The sequence below is a fragment of the Sciurus carolinensis genome, unplaced genomic scaffold (assembly GCF_902686445.1).
Source record: "Sciurus carolinensis unplaced genomic scaffold, mSciCar1.2, whole genome shotgun sequence".
Classification (NCBI taxonomy): Eukaryota; Metazoa; Chordata; class Mammalia; order Rodentia; family Sciuridae; genus Sciurus; species Sciurus carolinensis.
In genome coordinates, this window is record NW_025920121.1 from 1031057 (window position 1) to 1050642 (window position 19586).

General features: G+C 46.5%; 1 protein-coding gene across 20 annotated transcripts; it reads right to left on the minus strand.

The window, feature by feature from the left end:
* Positions 1-314: 314 nt before the first annotated feature.
* On the minus strand, positions 315-17290 carry LOC124973773 (ral guanine nucleotide dissociation stimulator-like). Of its 20 annotated transcripts, none has more exons than XM_047537510.1 (13): positions 17071-17290; positions 16695-16905; positions 14075-14669; positions 13820-13939; positions 9238-9321; positions 8055-8263; positions 7592-7821; positions 6379-6493; positions 4469-4584; positions 4070-4300; positions 3737-3979; positions 2629-2743; positions 315-635 (listed from the first exon to the last, which is right to left on the minus strand). In XM_047537510.1, the coding sequence occupies exons 3-13, from the start codon at positions 14077-14079 to the stop codon at positions 427-429; spliced, it is 1677 nt and encodes a 558-aa protein (XP_047393466.1). In that variant the 5' UTR covers positions 14080-14669; positions 16695-16905; positions 17071-17290; the 3' UTR covers positions 315-426. The 20 variants fall into 20 exon arrangements, with proteins under 20 accessions (XP_047393466.1, XP_047393461.1, XP_047393456.1 ...); XM_047537505.1 differs by lacking the exon at positions 14075-14669 and adding an exon at positions 14700-15733 and having other exon boundaries at positions 9238-9431; XM_047537500.1 differs by having other exon boundaries at positions 9238-9431; positions 17071-17289.
* Positions 17291-19586: the final 2296 nt, after the last annotated feature.

The following is a 19586-nucleotide window of genomic DNA, read 5'->3' on the forward strand; positions in this document are numbered from 1 at the left end:
GCATATATGTATCCTCCCATTGCTGAAGAATGCAGGTTATTAAAAGCATTTCACCATAACCAACTCAAACTCTCTCTGAGCGTGTGTGCTTGTATGTCTGTTGAGTGTGTGCGTGTGTGTGCCTTCATGCATGTGAGTATCATAATATCCAATATTTCATTTCTCCCATTGGAAATTGAGTCAGAAAATGCAATCTGCCATACTCCCAATACCAAAATGTCATTTTGATCAAATGAAACATTCTTTCATCTAGGGTTGAATGTTTCCGCTAGGAATTACTGGTAAAATGAATAGATTCAAATCATGAAAGTGGATCAGAATACAGAAACATATTTTAATAACAAAGACTTAAGGTCCAATTATGTATGGAATTGATGAGTAAACATTTTAGAAATCAATCTCATTGATCATCCATGATGCAATGCTTTAGCACTGCCCAGAGAGACAGGAGCAGATTCTTGTCCACAGGTTCCAGCGGTGATGTCGCACCTGAGTTGCCTCATAAGAGGGAGGTTGGGGAGGGATCCAGTCATCCTTTTCATCCTGAGGATAGGTCCTCTTTCTCAGGATGAAGTCTCTCCTGACATGTGGCTTCATCGCATAAAAGACGTTGGCATTCTTTGGAATCTTCATTTCTGGGGAGAGAGGGGTACAGGTTGGATAGGTGGCACTTGAGACGTGCAGAGCAGGACACCCCAACATCTGACAGCCTCTGCCAGCAAAGGCCTGAGCCACAGACCTGAGAGCTGTCCAGATCAGCTCCAATACCACCAGACACATCCTCAACCATCTTCCTGGAGGAAAAACTAGGTCTAGGACTTCACCAGGACTAATGCCTGTTGCCTCCAAAGGTTTTGGGCTCCAGAAGATCACAGTTCCTCTTGATTGTGCAAAAGCATACCCCTAGGGATTACATCTGAAAACTTACACAGATGACTCATGTGCTCAAGGTTTCACCCCCAGTTCAGCAAGGTTTACTGGTGGGTTTTTGGGGAAGCATTCCATGATGAGTGCTCTGATGTGATCATGAAATAGTCAAGATGAAGAGAACACTAAGCAGTGGGAGAAAATGGAAGAAGCTTGGGCATGGATGGAGGAAGACCTGAAGAGGGAGACGTCCTCAGCACACATATTTTTGCTGGGTGCTCTTCTTTTTTTTTTTTTAAACTACTGGAGATTGAACCCAGGGCCTTGTGCTTGGGAGGCAAGCACTCTACCAACTGAGCTGTATCCCCAGCCTGGGGGCTCCTCTTAATCCTCATTCTCCTAGTAGTAGTCCTCCTCTTCTTCCCATCTTTCTCTCGTTCCCTCTCTCACTCCCCTTATATCCCATTCTATCACCTGGTTGGCAAGTGCTCCATAGGTTGCAGGTGCCACACCCTCTGCCATAATGCACAGTCTCAGTTCAGAACCAAATGGAATGCTATGAAACTCAGAGCCAAAGCAGGAGTCCCCTGCTAATTTATTTTACCCAAGTATTTGACAGGGAGGAAAGTATGACCAACTGAGACACCTCGTGTTAGCCATGTTCTGCCATTGTTGCTAGTCAGCTCCATGTGGACCAGGCATCCTACAAGGGAGGCCACATCCCAAATGCTGCCCTACTGAGATCAATCATTCCAAAGACCAGGAAAGGAACGGCTTCACTCCCACATTTTCCTATGGTCCAGGGATGCAACAACCCCCAGTGGGTTTCAGATGGCCAGCGAGTCCCTGGTCTGAACACCTGTCTCTTGCCACCCTCCTCTAAAAAGGGCCTGTTCTCTATTTGGGTTTGGATGGATGTACCTGTGCTATGAATTTCCGAGCCCACCAAGGTTTAGCCTTCTACTTCCATGAACTCTACTCACTTAACAGTATTCGTGGATTCGGATATGAGAGAATGTTTCATAGGCTGGTTTTGGATGCGGTTTTCAGTGTGGACAGAAAGGGGATCATAGCTGCTTTAGGGTTTTGGTTCACAGAAAAGAAAACAGCAATGGCATTAATTACAGGTCAGCTTTGTGGCATACGTGCCTAGGAAGCCCTCATCTGATTTTAGTAAGGGAAAATAACCTGGCTCTACTGATTCCATCTAGGCAAGTGGACTCAGGCACAGAAGGCTTGGTCATTTATGCAGTGTCAGACTGTTGAGGCTGTCTCCCAGTCTGTTTTTTTTCACATTTAGTCCTGTTCCTGCTTGCTAGAATACTGACAATGCTCTGCACAGAGAGTGGATTTCTGGTCATGGAGAAGGCTTTCAATAGTACTGCTTCAGTCCACAAATGCACCAACTGCATCCTTAGCCCCTGTGTTCCCATCTTCCTCTGCAAACACTCCTCTCAGTGAGCCCTGGGGGCCACATGACCCCTGCAAGAATGCTTTCTTCCTCGCTCCTCAGTGATATCAGCATTGAATGCCTGTTGTTGTCCAGGGTTGGACACCTGGTGGATAGGTACACTAGCCCCTGGGGCTGATCAGAGAACCTAGAGACCTTCCCAGCAGTGCCAGTGTGGTTTTCTTTGTGCACCAGGCCCATCAGTACCTGTTTCAGTGTTCTTTTTGGTCAGATTCTACTCTTTTGGGCTACGAGTTGACCTAATTGCACTTCTTCAATATGGCTCCCCACCATCTGATTGTCCCACTTACTGTGCTGTTGGGAGATGATTTGTCCCAGTTCATAGTCTTGTGGCTTCTCCTGCATCAGCAAGTGATGTTCCAGGGCCCTGCGAATGACCGTAGGAGCCCTGTCGTTGCATGTCACCTGCATCAACATGGGAGATAGGCCTTGAGGAAATGGGTCGTGGTGTGGCTACCCAAGAACAGTGTCAGGGACATTCAGGGGGAAGTTCAGCTCTAAATACAGGGGCACCATCATTACTCACTACTCCACTACCTGAGGGTAGCCTCCTGGTAATTGCCTGGGGCCTTCCTCAGGGCTATGACACCAATCCTCCTACAAAGGTCTGCCTGGCCCTGCCATTGCCCTTTGTGGAGCCACATTTCACTCAGGGTCAAAGGACGCCACAGCCTGGGTAGAGAAACACTTTCATGCCACCACGATGGAAGGAATGGACCAGTGACCTCCTCTCTCCCAGGGCTGTTGCAGAGTGCAGGGTGAATTTTGGGGTGGCCCAGGCAGAAACCGAGAGACTTTGGTTGTGATTGCCAGGGCACAGAACACACTCAGAGGGAAGACCAATGATAGCCGTGAGAGCTCCTGGCCTCCAGAGGCTCAGTACTGCCTGGGATGGAGGAGGACACCTCACTCAGCCAGGGTGGCATGGGAACGGGCCCCTGTACAGCACCTCCCTGGAGGTGGAGTGTGCTCCATCCACATGAATATTCCTTCTACAACGAGACACTCGGCGCCCTGTTCAAGGGGTAGGAAGAATGTCGTGTTGCTCTCCTCCTCCATGTGCACCAGCATTCTCTATCCCACACAGTGCAGCCTGCATCCTGCATCCTGCATTCTGTCCTTTTCTCATCTCCCACCAAGACCTGCCCCTGCACTTCTGGTCTGCACACTGCCATGTAACACACAGACTCCCTCACAAATGGGGGTGGAAATGGTCACGCTCTCCCTCAACTCAGGTCAAACCCTTAACAGTGACCTCTCTCTTCTTTATTCCCATCTCTCTTTCCTGACCATTGAAAAACTCCCAATTCAAGAGGGCAAGAGTGGCCCATGGTATGGGATTTGTGTTTGCTCCTTGCCCTGGGATAGCACAGGGGACACCTCTTCCGCCAGGCTTACCAGGATAGTCTTGCCATCCTTTGCATTCTGGTGCTCCAGTCTGACATTTATGAGGCAGCTGTCTTTCACCTGTTTCTTGGACCGGGGCCATGAGCATCTGCCCGTTATGTATCCGATGGCCCTGGATTTCTTCATGTGTTTTGTGGCCGTCGGGTTGGGCCTAGCCTGTTGAGAAGAGATGTGACTGGAGGCTGGGCTGATGGTACACTCCATGGCTGAGGCCTCAGAAGTTGATTCTGACAACTGTGGGGGATGGAATATCAGCAAAGACTAGAAACTGACAACCACCCCCACCTGTGCTCATGCAGGAGACAGCCCTGCCAGCAGGCTTACCAGGATGTGCTGTGAATTTCTCCTGGTCTGCTCCTCCAGGTGGACCTGTATGAAGCTGCTGTCTTCTGCCTGCTCGTTGTAATGAGGCAGTAGGGAACTGCTGTTGGTGACACTATTGGTACCGGAGTCCTTGCTTTCAGTGGCCTGGGGCAGTGGTCTGGCTGCCACTGAAGAGCTGCTGCTCACAGCTTGTGGTATCCTGGGAGTCACCAAAGAAGTGGACTCCAAGAACTGTGGGGGATGGAAACATCAGTAGAGCCCAGAAACTCTCAGCCACCCCCACCTGTCAGGGTGCTCTATGGGCATTCTAGAACATATGTCCAGGAGCTGAGGCTTTTTGTCACCCTGGTGGATGTGAAGGAGCACCAGGGGTAAAGAGCGAGTAAGGTAGGTTTTTACCTCCTTTGTCTTGCTGTTGGCCCACTTCCTGGTGACTCTTTTCCTGAGGACAAAATCAAAGTCCACGCGGGGATTGATGGCATAAAACACATTGCCATCAGCAGGGATCCTCAGCACTGGATAGGGTGGGGCAGAGGTTGGAAGGTGAGTGACACTCAAGGAGTACACAACAGAACACGGCCCAAGACTGACAGCCTCTGGCAGGTCAGGCTTGAGCTCTAGACCTGAGGGCCTTCCAATCTAGATAATATTACACCTAAAGCATCTTCAGGGACTTTCTCTGAGGAAAGAGTATGCACAGGATCTAAACCAATCTACTAGCTTCCAACAGAAAGCACCCTGGACCCCAGGACCTCTCTGTTCAGGTAGAACCTACCATGGAGACCATGCTGGAGTTTGCATCATGATTTGCCATCAGTCGCTCCTGTGTTGGAGCTGCAGTGATCACATACGGGGTTCAGAAAATCATGTGATGGTAGATGCTTTGACCTTGCACTGGAATAATCCAGTCATACGTGAAGACACTAATGGGAGGTGGTATAAATTGGAGGTGTGTTGGGCGTGGACGGAGGATGTCTACAGGAAGCTTGTGCCTTCAGGAACCATTTTTTTATTTTTTATTTTTTGAATCAGCTGATTCTTCATTTCCTCCTCATCATTCTCCTTTGCATTCAGAATTTATTCAAGCCAAATTCAATTTAAATTTATGGGAGCACAGTGTCTCAGGCAATTAGACCAATATGTTTAAAACATCTGATGAGAAAAAGAAACATGGAGCCCAATAATACAAACGATGTTTATAATAGAGAAATCATGAAGTGGGAAGAATAACACAATTATTCTTTTTTTTTTTGAATAACTTATTATCCATTTTTTTTATAACACAATTATTCTATCAGCACCTCTTGCTCTTGTAAACATTACTTAACACAAATGAAGAGGACTCCTCTGACAAACAACCAAAATAGCTTCTTGCTAACATACACTTACCCCCAAAGAGTTAATTTAACAATGAAAGAGAAAGGAAACACTTGAGAAATTTTCAATTGTGATGACTTAGAACAAGTCTTCATGAGATTACTAACTACTTTTGGGCAACTGATATCAGGAAGGTGAAAGGAAAATAAAATTGTACAGAGATTTTGTTTGGTAATGTACAGAAGTGAGAAATGTACAGGAGTTCATACCATCAATATAGTCTCCTTCAGAGAACTGAACAATGCATATATTCAATCTGTTTCTTGTTATATTCTTGTTCTCTTTGTGTTTCTTGATCTTGTGTTGTTGTTGTTCTCTTTCTTCTACTTAATGATGTTCTTATTCTTCATCTTCTACAACTGGGTGTGGTCTTCTTCATGTTCTTCTTCTTCATTTTTCCCTACTTCAACTCCTTTTCCTTTATGTCCACCTACTCCTCTTCTTCTTGCTTCTTGTCCTTCCTTTATCTCTCTCTAATGCCCTTTTGCCAATCTGTGAAGTGTTCTATTGCTTCACATGTTTCTGCCAGATATGACCTCTGTCCCAAAACACCTAAATGGTGTCCATTCACACAAATGGAAAGATTGGAAGCCAGGTGCCTAAAGCAAGATTTCTTCATTCAAGAACTTTTCTCAAGTATGTGTCACTGTCCTGAAAGGCTGCCTAAATAGACAGCCAGGCATTGCTTATCTCCTCTCCCCCTCATGGATATGAAGTTTACAAAGCCTGATCAGGTCCAGGGAAGGACACTGGATAGGGAGACCCAGCAGTCCCAGGGTGAAATGATTTACACTCCCATCATTGCACTTTGTTTCTACAAATGACCCAACACACTTTGGTTATTCTTCAGGCCACAGCACTTTCTTTGGCTGCTGAGTTGTCCTGAGCCCACAGGAAGTCACTTCTCCCCACCATCAAGTGGACCCACTTACTCTTATGCTCCGACACAATCTGAAGCAGCTCAAAGTCCTCTGGATCCTCCTCATTGAGCAAGTGTTCTTGTAAGGCCCTCCGTATGACCGCGGGTGCCCTATCCTGGCAGGTCACCTGATCAGGGTTGGAGAAACTCATCAGGGAATGAGTTTTGGAGTAGCCACCCAGAGCACTGGGTGACTGGTCAGTCATTCAGGAGACAGCTTAGCTCTTAAGATAAGGGCACCATGTGTTATCATGCTACCTGGGGCCTTCGAGAGTTCATGTGGGATCTTCCTATATGCTTCTAGCCCCATCTTGGTACAACAGTCAGGTTGTCCCTGCTATGTCCTTCTGATAAAAAGGGTGCAAATACCTAACAGCCTTTCTAAAGACACACTTGGCCCAACAAGATGGGAGGAATGGTGAGTTTGCTCCTGTATCCCATCTCTGCTCTGAGAATCATGATACCTTTGTAGGTAGTCCAGGCAGGACCCTAGACCCCTTAGTTCTGACAGACAGGATATAAAACAGACTCAGCAACTAGAGTATGCTTGTGACTCTTTTATGATAGCCAGGAGACTTTTGGGCTCCATGGCCTCATTCCTTGATGTGTTGTAATGCGGTATGGACCCCACTGAGGCAATGTTTGAACAGGATTTCTCTGTCACTGGACACATGGAGAGTTAGGGCTTAAACCCCACATCCAGAAAAATTGTGCAAAGGGAGCTGCTAGCTCCCTATTTAGGTCTGTGCAAAGTAGGACATATGTTTTCTTGAAAAACCCCAGTTGTCTGTGACCTGCAATAATGTAAACTCATTATGCTAAGGAGGATCCCTTCCATTCTACATATGCCTTCCAGCACACAGGAGTTATGACTGCTGCACCCTCTGCACAGACCTCCAATGGTCCAACACACTCTAGACACCAGGCTTCAGAGTGCAGCCTGCACCCTATGCATTCCTCTGACCTCATCTGAGCAAGCACTTACCCCTGCACTTCCATACTGCAAACCCCACACCCTGCAGGCCCACTCACACCTGGAGCTGGGGCATGCAGCTGCTCTCCCTCATCTCAGGTGAGCTTCTTAACACTGAGCTCTGTCTTCTTCATCCTCTTCAATCTTATTTACCTTCCAGAAGCTCTAATTCATGAAGGCAGGCCTAGTCTAAGCTATGTTCTCTGCCTTCCCCAGTGAGGGCACCCAGGGGATCCCCTGCTGAATGGCTCACCACGATGTTCTTATACTCCATTCGCCTTTGATTTTCTAGATGGACATGAATGGAGCAGCTGTCTCCCACTCGCTGGTTGTACAGAGGTACTGTGGAGCTCGGAGCAGAGACCTTGGGGGTACTGGACTTGAGCTCTGCCTCTGGCGATGGTGCTGCTCCTTCACTGGCCACAAGAGCAGCTCCTTGATGAGGCTCTAGCCCTGGGGTGGGCATTGGAAGTGAGTCTGTAGCTAGAGGAGAAAAGATTCCAACATGACAGACTGGACGTGAGCTTTGCAAAAACAGACAATCCACACTGTCTCCCACGAAGATCTCAGCCCCTGAGCCCATGGTGGACCTATTCTCAGACAGGGGCATGGCCTGAGTGGAAAGTGGCTTCTCGTTGTTCCCAGCCCAACAGCAGTCATACACATTCCACCCTCTGGGACCAAACTCTGACCTATGAAGACCCTTATGTACACACCCCAGGCCTCCTGGAACTCAGGCTCTGCCTCGCTGGACTTGCCATCCTCCAGCTGTGCCAGCAGGTGGTGTGCTTGGCGCTCCAGATTCAAGCCACCCATGTACAGTTGAAGGTAAGGCAGCAGCAGCTGGAGAATCATGAGGCCTAGAGGCTGATGGAAAGCCTCGCTGTACTGCTCCATCCAGGTACCCGGGTTGATGGGCACGGCACTGTGAACAAGCAGGTGTGCAGTCAGCAGAAGCCTAGACGCTCTTCCCCACAGCCCCCACCACCAAAACTGGCCTTGGCAGCCTCTGCCTTACTGTCTCTGCACAGGCCAGTCCACCATAGCCAAGACACTGTGGCTGTACACAGTGACAGGCAACTCTCTGTACAAAAAACTTACAACCTGGCAGCTTACTAATCTGGAAACAGCAGCCCTCACTTTTGGCCACATTCCACCTCATGTTGATGGTCTCTTGGTCTACTATGCTCATTGGGGTAGGACAAGATGCAGTCCTGTCTAAAGGAGGAACGGATGGTGACACATGCAGATAGCCTACTTCTGATACCATCAAAAGAGACAAGATAACAGATTTTTACCACATTTTCAACTGAATTGTCATAATGCCTTTCAACGTGTCTTCCCACAGTGGGTGCTTTCTGTATGTTCATTCAAGAGGGAGACCAAACATCTACTTTGCACATATCTCACTGGGCATGGGAGCTTCCAGCCACCAATTCCTGTCTGGCTGTAATTAAGAAGGGAATTTCTGTAGCACTATGGAATCTGGAACATCCTTTCTAAAGCAAAAGTGCTTTCCCCAAGGCCTAAAGAAAGTCAGGCCCCTAGCACAGAGCTTCTCCATGCAGGAAGGGAACAAGCAACCAGAAAGAAACCCCAGGGCTCACTGAGCCCGCCTGGAATTGAGCTGAGTACACAGCCTCAAACACCAGAGCCCAATGTGTGTAGGCTGCTCCACACACCTCTGTGGACCAGGTGGTGAGAGAGGGTGATTTCTTCTGCCTGAGAAGACAAGGTAACTCCCCACCACCACCCACTTGGTGCTGACAGTATACTATGAGCTTGGTCCTCTGATCCCCCTAGGTCTCACAAAGTGTTTGGTTCTCTGAGAGATACATGACTTCCTCAAGACCCAAGTATGAGTTGATGGTACACTTGGTCTCAGAGGTATGGTCTTACCTTGGGAAGAGCAGCTCCAGCACCTGCTGGCTGGTGATGAAAGCTGAGTAAATAGACCTGAAGGTGCTGCCCCAGTCGGGGTTCCTACCAAAAAAGACAGGCACCAGCTGGTTCATGAGCTCTGCCTCTCTGTTACCTTCAAGCGTCTCTATCCCACAGGGCTCATCCGTGTTCAGAAACAGATCATTTTCACCCTGGTTTGGGACCAAGAATGGTGGGATCAAAAATGGAAATGGTAGCAAACAGAAAAATGCTTTATCCCAATATAATGAAGTAACATCAGAATGGGACAGTTCTCATTGGCACACACACACACACACACACACACACACACACACAGAGCCAGAGTGTGAGTGGTGGGCCATTCATGAGGGATCCTAAATGAGGGCCTGCTCTGCTCACTTGTCCTGTGCTGCTCAGTGTTGCTGTTGAGCTTCTCTGGGAAAGTGTCCCCAGACTCTGGCGTCTAGGACGAAACCTCACCCCCTCTTCCCACACAAGAGCAAGGTGGTCCCCCTGAGATTCCTGGGGGCCTAAGGCTCGACGTTTTTTGAAACAACAAGAGAACATCCCTCTCGCTCCAGTGTCTCCAACAGACTGAGCTGGGATGGGTTGCTCAGTGAAGTGGGTGCCTGGTTACCAGGGTTCCATGTTCCATTTGATCCATCATCAAGGCACTGAGGTCACGTCCTGTGCTGCCTCTACCCAAGCCTCATATTCACACAAGACTACTCCCAAAACCGCAAGGGCTGCTGATTGCTCCCACCTCAACACACATCAAGTGCACAACTGAACACATGTTCACCAACTTCACCCACCAGACCCTACCCACCTTGGCTCCCAATAGAGTTCCAGCGTGAGGATTCAAATCTGAATTCACAAGCAGACCCTCCTTCTCACCAGCTGTGTGACGCTGGACCAAACTTTGTGCCGCCCTTGGGTTCCCCAGTGTCCCCAACATTTCAGGGTATGGATGTAGCCTTCGATTTCTAGATTGACTTTGGATATATTTGCCTATAAATACCTGTACTATCTCTGAAAACAACAGACAGGAATCGTAGCTTATGAAGGCACAAACTTAGAAATGGTACAATCACAAGAAAGGGACAGAGAAAGAATGCACCCCAACTCAATCAGGCTTGTGTCCCACATAGAATTCTGGACAAGGTCCGTCCCTTTTGGCTGCTGTTTCCACTCTACATCATGACAAGCTGGAGCGGATGGAGATTCAGAGGCAGACCTCTCTGGCACAGACCACCCAAGGCCTCTCATGAGACTTCAAATTGCCCAAGTGCCTCTTCTCAGGCTATGAGGTGGGGGCCTCACAGATACTCTGTGGTACCACAGCACCCTGCTGCCCAAAGCCAGTACATCCTCTCCTGGAGGTGGATCAGACTCTGTCTCTGGATCCATTGGACTAGAAGCAGAAAATGGTGATGGCATATCATCTCCAGGATGGAGTTCTGGGAAGCCTATGGCTTCTTTCTGGATCCCTATCTCCAGTATTGCTTCCCAGTCTCATTTTCATTCTTGATCCAGGCAGTCAACATTTATCCATCATGAGCTGTCCTGTGGACACCGTCCTGTGAGAATGACAAGACAGTGTCCCATCCTCCCATCAGAGAACCACTAAGGCTCAGCCAAATGGGATCCTCCAAAGAACACAGGCATAAGCCCAGAGGCAGATCCTCCCAGCTGAGCCTCAAAGGAGGCTATAGTTCCAGCCTCCTGAAAACAGGTGTCCAGCTGAGCCCCTTTGATGCAGGTGCACAGAAACTGACCTCATCAATGCCTGTAGTTGTTAGTCATGGCTTAGAGGGCTGGTGTTTCAGGACATCAAGGCAGCCTCCATGCTTTGGGGTGTGCACTAGCCTATCCCTGTCTGCCTGTGCCCTCCAAGCCACATTGGCCATGAATCCAACCTCCTCCTGTGGCCAAATTCAATCCTGTTTCCCATTTTCTGTATGGCCACACCTTCCCCAACACACTGCTCCCACAATGAGCAGGGCTGACCCCCTCATGTCATTCTGGTTCCAGAGGCAATGCCACCCCACTGAGCCCATCCCCCACACCCCAGTGACTCCTGCTCTCCTTGTCACACCTGATCCTATTTTGGTCTTGGATATTGCTCTTTTCTTTCATGTGCATTTGCTTTCAGATGTTGCATATCTGCAGCCACTGTAGGTAGAACTCATGGTGGTGACTGAGTCATATCCATGCTGACAAGACCCTTGGATGTGTAACTGCCAGATCACAGTAATGAGTGAACAGAAGAGAATTCATTGGAAAGCCCTGTCTGAGTGGCTTCTTTTATCCAGAAATGCTGGTGATGGGAGGACCCATGACATGGGTTACTGTGGACAAAGCAAGACCACAGGATCTCTTCCCTGCATCCAGTTGCTCCACTACAATGGAGAGCAGTGAAATTCCTGGTGCTAAAACCAGCCCTGTACCCCAGAAAGGACACTGCTCTCAAAACCTTGACCTGAGTGTGTGTGTCCTAAGGTAATGAGGTTTCAGGTTCCCACGCACAAAATTAAGTCCTCTCAAATCCAGGAGCAATATCAGTCTCCACTGTCCCTCTTTCCCTCTGCAGGCCCCAGGGTGTCCTCACCCTAACCATGGTTAGTACCCTAGCGCATTCCAAAATGAGGACCATTGGGTTCCAAAAAGGACTGCCTCTGAGATACTCAGTGTACCAACGCCCTCTGCTGAACACATGTCCCTATTCCCCCGAGACCCCAAGATGATTTCTCTTCAGGAAACCCAGGAAAAGGAGAGCACTTTCGAAAGACCCAAGGACATTAGTGGTTGATGGATGGATGGACGAATGGACAACTAAGTCCACCAGAAAATTCTGGGAACATGTATGTCCTTCGGTCACAGGCCCATGCACCTTTTTTCTCCCCACAATTTTTTTTTTAAGCAGAAGTGAGGCTTTCCCTTAGAATGCTCCTAAACACAAAGGGGGTATCATACTTCAACAGGAAAAAGGTGACCGATGAACCTTCCACTGTATCTATTCATGAACACTCTGGGGCATCTTCCACCTGTGAAGGCTTTGGGAAGCATGGAGACACCCCAGCCACCACCAGCACACCATTTCTAAACCTCAAAACGGCCCCTGCCAGAACTCTCCATTGCACTCTGTACTCTGACCTTCTGAGCCCTCTGCCTTGATCAATCCTCCCTCTCTGCTTCCTCAGTTTATTGATTGTCCTGATGTGATTTGAACATGGATCCCAGGGTGCTTGTGGCCCACCCCAATCTGCTATGGTCAACTGTTCATGTCCCACAAAGAGATGGTGACACTGTGGAATATGTCTGGGTAGCTCTGGATGATGTGTAGCCCACCCTACATGGTTTGATTTTCAAGGAAATGAGTGCAGAGGGAGCCAAGAGGGTTCTGCAAGGTAGAGAAATGTGGCAACAGACTGAGCCTCAACAAGATGCTCAGGACTCTGGGATCAGATGGTGTGACATGGAATTGCTGGGGGCCCTGAAGACAGCCCATTCACTCTGCAGAGACAGTGGACTCCCTCAGTACTCATCCTGCTGCTGTGCTTCTCAGAGCCCCGGGTTGCCCCAGGTGTGTGGATGTGGGGAAGCCACATGCCATCCCAGGCTGCTCCTCAGCATCTCCACCTGGACTTGAAGCACGCATATCTGCCTCAGGTGTCATCACAATAATGTTTCCCTGCCTCCCAGCACAAAAGTGCTCTTAAAGACACTCAGGTTCCACTGGCTCTGGACTAGCCCTTTACTCTGGGATTCCTGAGTCTTAGTATTTAGGAGGCCACACCAGTTGTCAGCTCCTAGGCTGGGCCCAGAGAGACCAGGACAATCTAGGCATTGCTCATACTTCTAGTCTAACATGACCCACGACACAACACCTGGCTAGGCAAAAGTGTCCTCTCCTCCACTGGGATGGCCCCTCCTACCACCTCAGGACTCATCCTACAAGCACCTCCTGAACCCACCATGCACACGGCCTTGGTGCACATCGGTCTGCAAAGACCTGGAGAATGGGGGAACCCACAGGCTGGGATCCAATAGTCTAGATCCTGGGGTCACAGCTGCCCACTGACTTGGACACACAGCTCATATGCACAATTACCACTGCCTGACACTGAGACCGAGATTGACACGCCTGCAGAATTGGCAGTGGACCTGGATTCCCAGGAGTGGGGGTGAGCCATACCCTTTTGAAAATGACATTGTCCAAGAAAGACAAATTTTGTAGGATTTAACTCAGATTCCCAATAATCCTGTTCATAAAAACATAAAGAAGAATGTTCCTTTCTTGGGCCTGCGGAAGGGACTCAAAGTCAGTCTGGTCAGTATGTCCACCTAAGTTCTGGAGAGGGACAGTGGTGATGTCTAGACTGCAACTTACCTATGCTTAAAGCCTCTGAATTAAAAAGGGATGTTTGGTGTATTTTATCAGAATTTAAAAATAAGGGAATTGCTGATCGACTCTCAAAGAACTGTGTGTGTTGTGATGGCAGAATACAGGAAACTGCGTAATTTATACCACAAGATTTATTTCTCGAATTCTGGAGGCTGCAAGTCAGGTACCCACATCTGAAAACCTTCTTGTGTCCTCCTGTGGCAGAAGGTAAAACAGGAACAAGGATTTCTTTGAGTAGCCCCTTCCCAAATGAGGAGACTCCATGGCCTGATCATGTCTTCAAGTTCCCACCTGGTAACACATCATATGGGAGAAAAAACAATGAAATCTATGCTTCCCAGATCATCCAAACGTATGGGAATTATTCAGAATGTGTGCAAAATTTCATAAGACATGATCTTGTTATAAAACAAGAGATAAAGTGACAACATGGGGAGAGGGCTCCCTTCTCTGCTCCTGGTTGCAGTGTGGGATGTGGTCTTTCAAGCCCTCACTGAGGTTCTGCACACCACCTCTGACTGCCCACATACTGCATTTCCATGGGGCTGACTCACAGTGAAGCCCTAAAGGTTCTCAAGTCTGGAAATCAGAAACATCACAGGAAATACACAGGAGGTCTGTTCCAAGTGCACAGAGAACACCACAGTCCTCACATGCTCAAGTCTCTTTTAAAAATGCCAGAGTATTTCCATATCTTCTACTATAATGATGTTTCTGACACCTAATACAATAAAATCGCAATGTAATTCTCCATAACCCTGTATGATCCAGGAAACAATGACAAGTAAATGTCCACAGGATACAATTTCTTTCCTGATAGTTTTGATTTGCAGCTGCTGGGTATGTGGAAGGAGGAGGATGGACACAGGGCCAACTGCATTTTCTTGCTTTGCATCCAGGGGAGGAACAACTACCACCAAGATGAGGGCTTATAGGAGCTGATATCCTTCAAGTCAACATCCGGACACATCTGGTCTTTAGGCCTGCAAACCTTCAAGGAGAGGATTCAAGCACCTGCCCACTAAAGAAAGAATCCAAAAAAACAACTTACTTCAAAGGGTATCAAGCATTGGGCTTTCAGGCAGGAGGGGGTCAGTCCATTTTCTAGGACATGTTGCACACGTCAGAGAGTAGCTCAAATGCAAAGCTCTGCAGAGCCCTTGGGGAACACTGCAGAGTGTTGCTGTTTTCAGAGAGAGTGAATTGCCAGGTCACTAGATCCTCTCAGTCAGGAAGATGAAACCTACCATGACACCAATAAGGACAAGGGGTACCAGGAAGTCTCAGTTTGGAGAGCTCTGAAATAAGGCCAGTGTACTTGAGAGAAGAGTGTCCCCTGAAAATTCTCGTTCACCCAAAAGTGGGTGCTAGTTTGTGGGGAAACAGTCTTTACACACTGATGAAGCTAAGGAGAGGTCACATGAAGGAACACAGTTTAAACAGGTCCCAAATCCAATGTCTGCAATTCTTGTAGAAATGGGAGTTTGGACAAAGAGACCCAGAAAGGCTGGGGTAAACAGGCTGTTTGAGGTTTGAAGCAGAGACTGGATGGCCCAGAAAGGAAAACAGATTGTGGGCAGTAGCAGGATAGTGGGAATGAGCTGGGAGAGTTGGGGAGAACACTACCTGGGAACCCTGTGAGGGACTGTGGCACTGGGAGAGCCCACACTTCTTGCCTGGAGCCTCTGGAACTAGACAGAAGACCTCTCTTCTGCTGTATGGCACCTAGTTTGCAGGGTTTGTTGGAGCAGCCTAGGGCCTGCCTGCACCAGGACTGTAGCATGATGGCCGCACAGATCACATCTGGGCCACAGACACACTCAAATGACTACACAGTGTCAGTCATGAGGAATGAAAAGTGCCAAGTCAGCCCACGTGGGGAAATGGCTAGGCACACACTGCAGGGGCTGGTGCCTGTGTTACTGATATAAAACAGTTTACCCGAGAGAACCCTCTGATTGACCTGTGATGAAGCCATTAATGGGCATTGGCTGGAAAGCATTCACATCCTGAACACATTCTTCACTTCAAAACACAGAATGATTGACATTTATTTCTTGAGACCTTGCACTCCAGCAAATTTTTCTGCAAAAGTTCAAAGGAGCAACTGATAGAAGCACAAAAAAGGGATTTTAATTACAGGTGCTTAGTGTAAAAAATAGGACTGTTATTTTTGTGTTTTCTATATTTTAAATGAAATTTCTCCTGCATTACCTCTACAAACATCCAAATGGGAATGTTTAAGACATTCCAAATTGGAAGAGAATGCATACTTGCCAAAGAAACAATATTAAGAGTTTTGACACTCCAAATGTAGTGTGTGTGTTTCAGAGGCAGTCATAGCCTAAATGAGAGAGTCCTGCAAACTATATTAGGAAGATTAGTGCTCTAGACCTACCATGCAAGTGGTATGACCTTGAATGAGCGACAAAGTCTTAGCAACCATCATCACTGAGAACTAAGTCAATGAATAAAGGTCCTCAAGTGTGAAGTTACAAAATGTGTGATAAGAATGGAGGAGGATGGGTGGGAGAATTCTCCCAAACAAAATTAAGAAAGGTTGTACCAGTTATAAGGCTCCTGGAGGGCCTGGAATCTGGACACACAGTGGGATTCCAAACCTCAGATTCACTGAGCCCAGGCCACAAGAGCAGGCTGTAGTCCAGGGACACTGGAGAGGCCCAATGGCAATGGAGGTCAAGAGTAACAGGGTACCTGCCTGGACCCTTAACCCCCTACTCTAAGCAGGGCTGGACAAGGATGCCAGAGACCAGTCACACAAATAGGCCTTCACAAGAACACTGAGTGGCTGCAGCCTGCATCAGGCTCACTGAATCAGGGTGATGTTCTCACAAAGCAAGAGCACTGCCTGTGATTTGAGAAGCTCACATACTCAAGGTCGAATGGTTGGATTGAGCAATGAGCTCAGGAACGAAATACATGATTAACATCCAAACTAATTATGGCTCTTCCACATCATCAGGGGTTCTGATTCAATTCCATTAAAAAGGTTGGGAAATGGCTTCTAAATATTGTGGGGACTCACCTGTGTGTGGGACTTTCAGGAAAAATGTGATAAAATCCCATGAAGCAGCTCTTCTCTCTTCTAACCCATCTGCAATGCAAGGTACCTGCGGTATACCTGAAGCTCAGTTCTTCCTGCTCAAGTCTTCTTGAAATGAATCATGAATGCTTCTTCTGAAGTGAAGCAGATGCCTGGATTCCCAGGTGCACAGGTGTTTGAAGGCACTTTCTTCCTGAAAACCAAAGAAGAAAAAACAGTTCATTGGTGAGGCACACAGAGTCCATTATCAACGATCTCTCCTCCCAGGAACCTTGCACATGACCATTTTCACACTCATGAAACAATGCTTTACATGCTCTAAGGGCAGACACCATGATTCTGATGACCAGGAAGTCACCTTGAAGAACTTGAAGAGCGCAGCCAGAACTGCAGAAGGCACACCAAGGATCTTGAGCCCAGCTGCTAGAAAATAAGAGTTCAACTTCAGTACTGACTTCCTGCCACTCATCAAGTACAATATTAGTGTCAAGCATAATATGCACACATGCAAGCAGCAGGGGACACCCAGCATCCATTCATACAAGTGGGAAACATCTGCACTTGGAATAACTATCTTATCCTTATTCACAAAAATGATGAGGAAAAGAATACTATCACATACCTGCTGTAATTCCCCATAAATAATACCCCCCAAATAAAAAGTGTGTCAGAGATGAGTCAACTTTTCAATGAAGGACACTTAAAACACTGTGTTCTTTAATGAATATTTATGTGTGCTCTAGTCCTGCCTAATGCTCTTTTAGAAAGGAGCACATAGAATAGAATCTTTTAAAATCTAACATTTGCTTGTAAATATTACTGGCTGTGTCAGGCATGGCTAAGTGAAAGGTGGGACTTTTGATAATCAGAGAATGCAATGTTGTACCTCGTAGGTCCCCTATTCATATATTGCATGTGGTAACTATGGAAGCTGGGGAGGTAATAGGAGTGAGGAAGCTGACTAGGCAGATGACCTCAGGCATACTGAGGGAGGGATATGCCAAACTGAAGACCAGGTTCCACCTAACCATTGGTAGTTTGGCCCTAGATCTTCTGCTTTTAAAAATGGTGATAAAATGCAGCATTAATGGAAAAATACCTAAAATCTAAAAGTGGGTCATTTAAATGGTGTCCAATTACACATCTGATATAATGGTCTGCATTTGTGAATTTTGTTCAAAAAAACACACAATGACAGATCTAAAGATAAAACCTTCTTCTTCTCCAGGATGCCTACAAATATGTTTTACCTGGCTCAGAGGCAAATAACTTTGAATAGAATTTTTGATTTCTGAACAAATCTATTAAATATTATATGGTAGAAGTCAAGTTTTTTTTAAATAAAATATTCTGCTATTTTTTCAGCCTCACACATAAAATGTCTCACAAAATATGTGGGTGGAATGACCCAAAGGATGAGAAAATGGCTAGGAATCATTCTTAGTATGCACATATAGCCTGAAGTTTAGGAAAAGGAACGAATACATTGCCTGTTCAAGATTGCACTCAGGCTGCAGGAGTCTGAGTTGGCTATCCCAATAGTGATGGCTCCATGTTACTGAACAGTCCTAGCTTTCCTCAGAAACCTGATGCACAGCCAACAAACCTCAGTTTGATGGCACCTAAATGGCTGCCTAAAACAATTATCAACTTATTTGACCCATTAATTAATTCATACAACTTTACCACTTCAGCCAAATCACAGAAAATTGTAAACAGATAATCATTTGCTTTGCTACCTTTACTTCCTCTCATTACCAAAAAATGATCAATTCCATGCTTCAAGCGATACAGATTTATTACAGAATGTCTAAGATCCTGATGATATATTTTATCTCAGTCTATGTCATGGCTTCATTCTTTTATTTTGTAAATAATGTTATTATTTTGTAAATAATAAAATATAACTGTCTTTTGAATCTATCATCCAACACTTTTCTTCTCAAATTTGTACACCAATTACTGTGCTTACTTACTGTTTAGGAATTTTACTAATTGAAAGTTCTAGAGGACCTGATAGTGCTTGTAATGGACAAACGATCCCACATACTCCAGACAACATTCATGAGTGGGCAGAAAAAAAGTAGTTAAGTAGAGGAATGGACATGGGGATCAGGAGGAACCTCATTTTCACAAGAGAAAATCCCCCCAAAGTGAAAAGCATTTGAAGACATGTTAAGAAAAAATACCAATGAAAACAGTGTGCTGTCACTTTGCATCCACTACACATTGAAAGGTAGAAAGCTAGATGATAGAATGCAGGTGACATGTGGACAGTTTGAGATATTCAGAAGAGTCACCTGGAAGTGCTTAGTCAAAAAAGTAAACATACAAAAGCAAGAATCAATAAATGGGATAGATTCAAACTAAAAAGTGTTCTCTCAGCAAAGAAAACTATCAGCAATGTGAAGAAAGAGCCTGCAGAGTGGGAGAAAATCTTTGCCATTCATACTTTAGATAGAGCACTAATCTCCAGAATCTATAAAGAACTCAAAAAACTCTACATCAATAACACAAATAACCCAATAAACAAATGGGCTAAGGATATGAACAGATGCTTCACAGAAGAAGATCTACACACAATCAACAGATATATGAAAAAATGTTCAACATCTTTAGTAATAAAAGAAATGCAAATCAAAACCACCCTAAGATTTCATCTCACCCTAATTAGAATGGCTATTATCAAGAATACAAGCAACAACAGGTGTTGGCGAGGATGTGGGGAAAAAGGTACACTCATACATTTCTGGTGGGGCTGCAAATTAGTGCAGCCACTCTGGAAAGCAGTGTGGAGATTCCTTAGAAAACTTGGAATGGACCCACCATTTGACCCAGCTATCCCACTCCTTGGCATATACCCAAAGGACTTAA